The sequence below is a fragment of the Parus major genome, chromosome 2, assembly GCF_001522545.3.
Source record: "Parus major isolate Abel chromosome 2, Parus_major1.1, whole genome shotgun sequence".
Lineage (NCBI taxonomy): Eukaryota > Metazoa > Chordata > Aves > Passeriformes > Paridae > Parus > Parus major.
Window position 1 is genome coordinate 26,464,864 of NC_031769.1, and position 6,980 is coordinate 26,471,843.

The window sequence follows — 6,980 nt, forward strand, 5'->3', positions numbered from 1 at the left end:
ACAATAGGATGAAGTCCACCAACTTCTGAATTTCAGAAGAGATTACTGATGAGTAAGTTTTCTATTAATATTAGAAACACCCTACTGTGGCAATGATGCTAGAACACCTGTTTTCTGTAGTTGTCATAGACTGGTTGTGCTTCACCTTGTCCTGAAGGAATGGTTCTGCAGCTCATCCAGTTGTGTTCATAGTAAGGCTGGCCAGTAGTAAAAACCATAACTTTGAACTTCCACATCCCTAATTTTTCTCAATTAGCTCATTCAAAATACATTTCAAAAATTCCTGTAATAACTTCTCAATCTTTCTCCCTGACAAAGTATTACAAGCAAATCAGCATAAAATATACATTTCTTTATTTTAAAGGTCATTCAGGAGTCACACACCAAACTAACTTTAAAGTTACAGCAGAGGCTGAAAACAGATCAGAAATGTATTCCTCAGATGACATTTGCATATAAATACCACAAAAAAAAAATTCTTTTAATATCAGGCACACCCTTTTAATTTCTTAGAAGCAGCTAGATACTTTATACCCACAATGAGCTTTCCTTACTGCAGGCAAATAATTTTTTTTTTCCACCATGCTGTATGGACTATGTGTTCATGTGCCAGAACTGCAGAAACCTGTAAATCTTTCTATCCTAGATGGGCAGAATTAATTTCAGATTTAATCACACTGCTGCATAATCAGGACCACTGATAAGGAGACACAGAGTAACTCTCAAAAAAAATCTGATGTATGCACAATGCTGTAGCATGCACAGTGCTTTAATGCAAAAATAAAAGAGATAAATCTTTTGTATATGGCTCATGAAAAGGACATGAAGACCAGGTCCACAGTGACCATTCTAAAAAAATGTGCCACAAATGGAAATTGAGCAGATGTATCCATCTCAATTAAAACCTAAGACAGTAGAATATCTGCTTCTTTGAGAAAACACAACATCTGCTCAAAGAAAATTATAAGCTACGGCATTAATGAAAGAATTCACTTTTCCTACTAATGATGGGAATTCATTGTTTCATACAAGTTAATAGTCAAAGGTAAATATAAGAAGGAATCCTAAGAACCCAAACTGCAGTCACTTCTTCTTGCTGTCCTCAGGGAATACCATCTTTGGCTTCATGAAGAAAGAGGTAGGTGATAGTTTTAAAGAAGCAGCTCTAAAGATCCTTTAATATTTTAGTACAGATAAAATATTGCCAAGCTGCAAAGCTGTCTCTCTTTCAAGAGTACCCTACAAAAACACAAAGGAAGAGAAAGAAAGAGAAAGAGAAAGAGAAAGAGAAAGAGAAAGAGAAAGAGAAAGAGAAAGAGAAAGAGAAAGAGAAAGAGAAAGAGAAAAGAGAAAGAGAAAAAGAGAAAGAAAGAGAAAGAGAAAGGAAGAAAGCTTGGCAAATAAGGTTGACATTTGTCCACTACAATTAACATAGGACAGCATATCCCTAAAGGAAAAAGGAGGAAGTGTCCCCTCAGGGTAATGACTCCTAGAATAATTAAACTTAGAGGACTTTTAAATTTTGTGTATTTTTAGGAGCATGTATGCTATACTGGGCAGACAAGTAACATTGAATTAATTGCCTTTTGTTTTCTAGTCTATTTGTATTTAAAGATTTAAATAGCTTAAGAACTTGTTAAATATATTTAAAATATGCATTGAAGTGCCTTTATTAAGAAAGACATGAGCCTATGCTTTCGTCAGCTGTGCATAAATGGAATAACTGTCTCACCCAAGAACTGGGTTTACTACCTGGATACTGGTCTTAATTTCCAGAGAATCTGTATTTGAAGAGATGAAATCCAAATGAACAGCCAGCTACCAAGTTCTAGAACACACTTCCCCTTTTTACACAACATACTTTTAAAACTGAAGTATTGCAACAGAATGTTCTATTTGGATCTAGACAGGAACCACTCCCCAAGGACACCTACAGGCTTTGCCCACCACTGTAATCATATCTCTCATAACACACATTTTCTTATTCAGACTTCATGAGAGCCTTTCAAACAAATGAAAACTGTGAGTGAATCCACTGGTTCAGTACATAATAAAAGAAAGGATTATCTGAACTGCTACCAAATAAACGACATCATTTTACCTACAAGGTTTTTCCATACAAAATATGAAGTCTTTGCAAATATCTGTTATTTTGTAATTACCACAGAACAGTCTTTCTTCTCAAAGTTCTTGCTGCTTGATTTGACTTTATTACTTGTAATAGTTGTTATAGTTATCTACATTCTTGGAGTCAACTTTAAGCAGAGAGTATCAAGAAAAGAACAGCTGTACTCTGTCAGATAATCCAGAATTAATACCCCTTATCCAAGGAAGTGCCAGATGTTCACAGTAAAGCACAACGAACCTACCATAAGTTACAGACTTGCAAAGATAATTTCTTTTAGTCTCAGCAAGACTCAGCCAAGTACTAAAGTGTAAGATTTTGCCCTTTCTAAAAGGTGTTTTTGTTCTTACATGAATAGCTAATTATTTTCCAAAACCTGTACCCTCTTCTGCTATGTGCTTCCCTTCTTTAAAACTGGGATTCACAGGAAATCTTGAGAATGTTTGTAGAATTTTGTTTCTTAAATACTAAATGTTGTCGTTTTGTTTATTAAAAAAAACGTGCTTAACTTGAAGAGAAACAAGAAAGAAAAGAAACAAAACCTTTTGGAGAGCTCAGTCTGTTTTTTCTCCCTTCCCTCCAGCAACATATGGCAACATCTGCTCCTTCCCTGATGGATAATGACTTGTTGGCATTGACTTCTCTGCAACCAAAACATCTTAAAGTGGCAAGTAGATAAATTCAGATGCAATTAAAAAAAATATATATGCACACATATAAATGCTTTCAAATTCTTGAAGTTTGGTATAACTGGATGAGCAAGCAGCTCTTTTTCTGAGATCAACACACTGAGCATAAAGCCCATCACAACAACTTTGCTTTCTTGTTGAGGAAATAGGAATTGGCTTTTGCTTATTGACAAACCATACAGAAGAAACTGTCAATAGGAGGATACCGTCATTTTGCAAAATGAAAGAACACACAGTTCCAAGTTTTAAACATTTATTATGCCTCATCAAAACAGTTTTAAACACATAAACTAGTGCTGTGTGAGGCAGATTTCATTGTTTCCTGGATGATTAAGCATGACACTTGTGCGGGTGGCTTCCGGAAGACCTTTCTGTGCAGCTTATGGACATGAGGGTGTTTTTAGAAGTCAGGACGGTCCTTTTTGAGTCTACTGTAGTCCATATTAACCGAGTACAACTAGGAAAGAGAAGGGAAAAAATATTAATTAAGAAGCTTGACTACACATTTTCCCTGGTATTTACTAAAAATATGCATCATTGAACTCATGTCAGGAAACTGAAATAGTATTTTGAGTCTGTGAACTGGGCACTAATAAATAAATGAAAACTTTTGATAAACCATAACTTTTTAATATTAATTCTACACCCAGTATTAAAAGTTCTGCATTTAAAATGAGGCAATGGTCATGTCTTCCACTGGAGGACACCCACAATGTCTCTTTTAACCCCCCTTTTTAATTAGAAGTCCATTCAGAGGAACCTTTTACAGTACTGCTGAGTTTGTCTGTTTTGCTCAAAATCTATGGCTCCTGTATAAGGCAGCAAAAGCTTGGCAAAAGCTAGCTTGCAAAGTGGCACAAAGCACGGTGTCTGTGGACAGACAGACACAAAGGTGTGCCACTTTTAAACAGTGCTACAAAATCCAAGTTTGGTTTACATAGCTGCATCTAGAACAGCAAAGGATGACAAGGAGGAATTAAGGTCAGAAGAGATCCTCTCACATGCTCAGTTTATACCATTATAATTGGATCCTGTTACAAGCAATCCAGAACAACCCAAATAGTGCCTGAGGACAATGAGTTTACAGACTAATAGCATATTTTGGCATCCCAGCCTGACTTGACATCAAGCATCTGATGGTACAGTTTTTCTTAAAAAAACAAACAGATGAAAACCATGTAATCATTAGCTTGATTATTTTTAGTTACACCCAATTTTTTCATCTTTTTAAACTTTCTTAACGAAAACACAACAGCCTACAGCACATTCAAATTACAGCTTTCTGTGCAACTCCTACAGTAATGCTCACGTCTTCAACTCCTTTCTTTGGAAAAAGACTGGGGAAATTAATATGACAAAGAAAAGTTTACAATAGAAGAAAAAATCTCATCAAAAGCTAAGACTTGTATAACAAGAACTTTTTAATAAAGAGTCATCCTCAAATTAGAGTGTATGTTCTTTTCACTTCCCACAGGGCAGATTTGGAAAAAAATGTCCCCAATGATACTCACACCCAAATATGGCAAACCCTGAGGCTGTGTTTGCATGTTAAGGCAGAAGGGGAATGCCACACAAGTCATGCACTCTTTAAAAGAATTTGTGCTGTGCAATATGCAGACTTTAGATATTTACAAACCAGCAACATTCCAGAATCAGCAATGAAAACAAAGAATGAAATCTTCTTCTTGTTCTTTAAGGGAACTGCAACCTGTTTTATTTTGGAAGTGTGGGGTTTTTCTACTTATTTCAATGACTGGAATAGTAGCATATGGTACCAAACAAGACACTAGCTTTGAAAACACAGAAGGTTTGCTTTTTTTGTAGCTTGAGAATAATCTTATAATATTTTTAATAGCAATCTACTAACATAGCACTTCTGTAAAGCATGATTAAAACATGATTCATGTCCAGAGAAGGGCAATGAAGCTGGTGAAGGGGACAGACAGTAAGTCATATGAGGAGTGTCTGAGGGAGCTGTCGCTGTTCAGCCTGGAGAACAGGAAGCTCAGGAGAGGCTGTCACTCTACAACTCCCTGAAAAGAGGGTGTAGCCTGGTTGAGGGGTTCTCTCCTCCCAGGCAACCAGCAACAGGATGAGAGGACACAACCTGAAGCTGCATCAGGGGAGATTCAGCTTGGACATCAGGAAGAATTTCTTTACTGGAAGGACTGTTGTACATTGAAACAGATTGCCCTGGTGGGGGTGGAGTCACCATCTCTGGAAGTATGGAAGAAATGACTGGATATGGTACTCGGTGCTGTGGTCTAGTTGACAACATAGTGCTCAGTGAAAAGTTGAACTCAGTAATCTTGGAGGTCTTTTCCAATATAAATAATTCTATGATTTTATTATTTCCATAAACTACCAAATGTTTTACACATCTTTGCACACATCCTCATTAGTTCAATGAAATTAGTTTAATATTAGCTAAAGAACATTTCTATTGCATCCAGTTACTTACAATAGTTTTGTTTTCAAAAAATCAACTGCAGACCTGAACTCATGGTTATGTTAAACACTGACATTTTCGTGCAGTGCTTCTCATGAGTAAAGGCCAACAGCTCAGAGCTTAAAAAAAAATAGTAGTTCAGATCTTCTCGAGTTTTGTCCTTCTCCCTGTAGTTTATTTCTGATTTTTAAATCAACCACTATTATGAGAGTTTTAAACCTCAAACTCAGCCACCTCTGCTCAGAGTTCTAGAGGCAAACAAATGCTGCACAAAAGGAATACATCATTCAGCCAACTACTTTCCCATATAATCAAACATTCTAAAGCAGTAGGCTACACCTCGAACATGAAGCTTCATAAAATTCTGTATTTCTCATTTTACCTTGTACTGGTCACTGGGAGACATTTTGTTCCAAGGTTCTGGGTTATTTTTCTTGTCCCAGCTATTGAAAGAAATGCAAGATGTGAGAGAATATTAACACTATCTTCAAAATTAAAAAGAAAAAACAAATTTTATATGTACTGTGGTAATTAGGCCATGGAGTCACCCATCCAAGCAAATTTTCACAGAAAAAGGCACTGTCCTTTGTCAGCAGTCTCTAAATACCATGCTAAACAGAGAGATCTCCAAATCAAGGAAGCCACCACACACTTGTCATGTGTCAGATGATACCGGATCAAGACATTAAGGCCTCCAGGAACATAAAAACCAAGGCAGTGGAGTGCAACATATGCAGCAAGAGGACTGGCACTGGGATTACTGAATACATACCTGACGTCAGGGTTGAACATCGCCAAACGCATGAGATACAGGCTTGCACCTACACCGCCAGATCCAATGATCACAAACAGAGGGATCAACTGGAGTAACAACACAAAAAAAAAGTTAAATATCATCCTACAATACAGAAAAATAGTATCGATACATAGCACTTCTGACTGCAGCTATGGCAAGTCAAAGAACAAATCTTACAAGTCAAAAAACAAATCTTAGACTTTGAGCCACAAATGTGTGGCCCTCTAAACCCCTGGCTAAGCTCCCTGTTTGCGGGACATCCCTGGGGTCATCGAGGAACCAACAGCTATGAAGAAGCAGGTATGAAAATAAAACATCCAGAGAAACCAAAACCAAACCAAACATTCCGTCACGTCGCGTTTCTGAGGCAGACAATCGTCCTTTCACTGCCAAAGAAAGCCCCTACCGTCTGTACTCAAACAAAACCAAAAACATGGAGAGTGGGGGCGTGGGGGCAAATTGATGGGCAAGAAGAACGGAAGGGCCAGCTCGGTCCTTGCAGCACAAGCAAGGCCGCACAGATCGGAAGAAAAAGGGGACGTGGCCGTGTCTGCTCGACCAGCTCCGGGCGGTCCAGGGGCCCGGCATGCACAGGAATGACACAAGAAATGGATGGGCGAGGAGAAGGCTACCGGCGCGGCCGGGGGCCCCGAGCGGCGGCAGAGAAGGGCGAGAGCGCGGCGGGGCCGGGTACTCGGGCTCAGGTACTCACGGCCGGATGCTTCTTCGCGTGGGTGAGGATAACGCGCAGCACCATGGCGGTGGTGCCGGGGTAGCGGCGGTTCGGCGGATGCGGGAGAAGATCTCGCTCTCTGCAGGCTCCGCAGCGCTGCCTCCCCCTTCAACCACGGAGCCCCAATGTCACCGAGGCCCCCGCCGCGGCAGGTGCCGCCGCCGCAGCCCGGATGTAGCAGGTCTGGC

The 6,980-nt window shown here is 39.2% G+C and overlaps 1 protein-coding gene across 1 annotated transcript; it reads right to left on the reverse strand.

Annotated features, from left to right (window-relative positions):
* Positions 1–3,050: 3,050 nt before the first annotated feature.
* Positions 3,051–6,980, reverse strand: NDUFA4 (NDUFA4 mitochondrial complex associated). The gene is made up of 4 exons (XM_015620048.1): positions 6,772–6,980; positions 6,036–6,124; positions 5,646–5,706; positions 3,051–3,271 (listed from the first exon to the last, which is right to left on the reverse strand). The coding sequence occupies exons 1-4, from the start codon at positions 6,814–6,816 to the stop codon at positions 3,215–3,217; spliced, it is 252 nt and encodes an 83-aa protein (XP_015475534.1). The 5' UTR covers positions 6,817–6,980; the 3' UTR covers positions 3,051–3,214.

What these genes read in the sequence shown, in the direction of transcription:
- NDUFA4 (XM_015620048.1), bottom strand. Translation starts at nt 6,816, where the DNA reads ATGGTGCTGCGCGTTATCCTCACCCACGCGAAGAAGCATCCGGCC. An exon ending in ACGCGAAGAAGCATCCGGCC is followed by an intron (nt 6,125 to 6,771) that starts GTGAGTACCTGA and finishes TTGTTACTCCAG; the next exon opens with TTGATCCCTCTGTTTGTGAT. An exon ending in CTCCCAGTGACCAGTACAAG is followed by an intron (nt 3,272 to 5,645) that starts GTAAAATGAGAA and finishes TCTCTTTCCTAG; the next exon opens with TTGTACTCGGTTAATATGGA.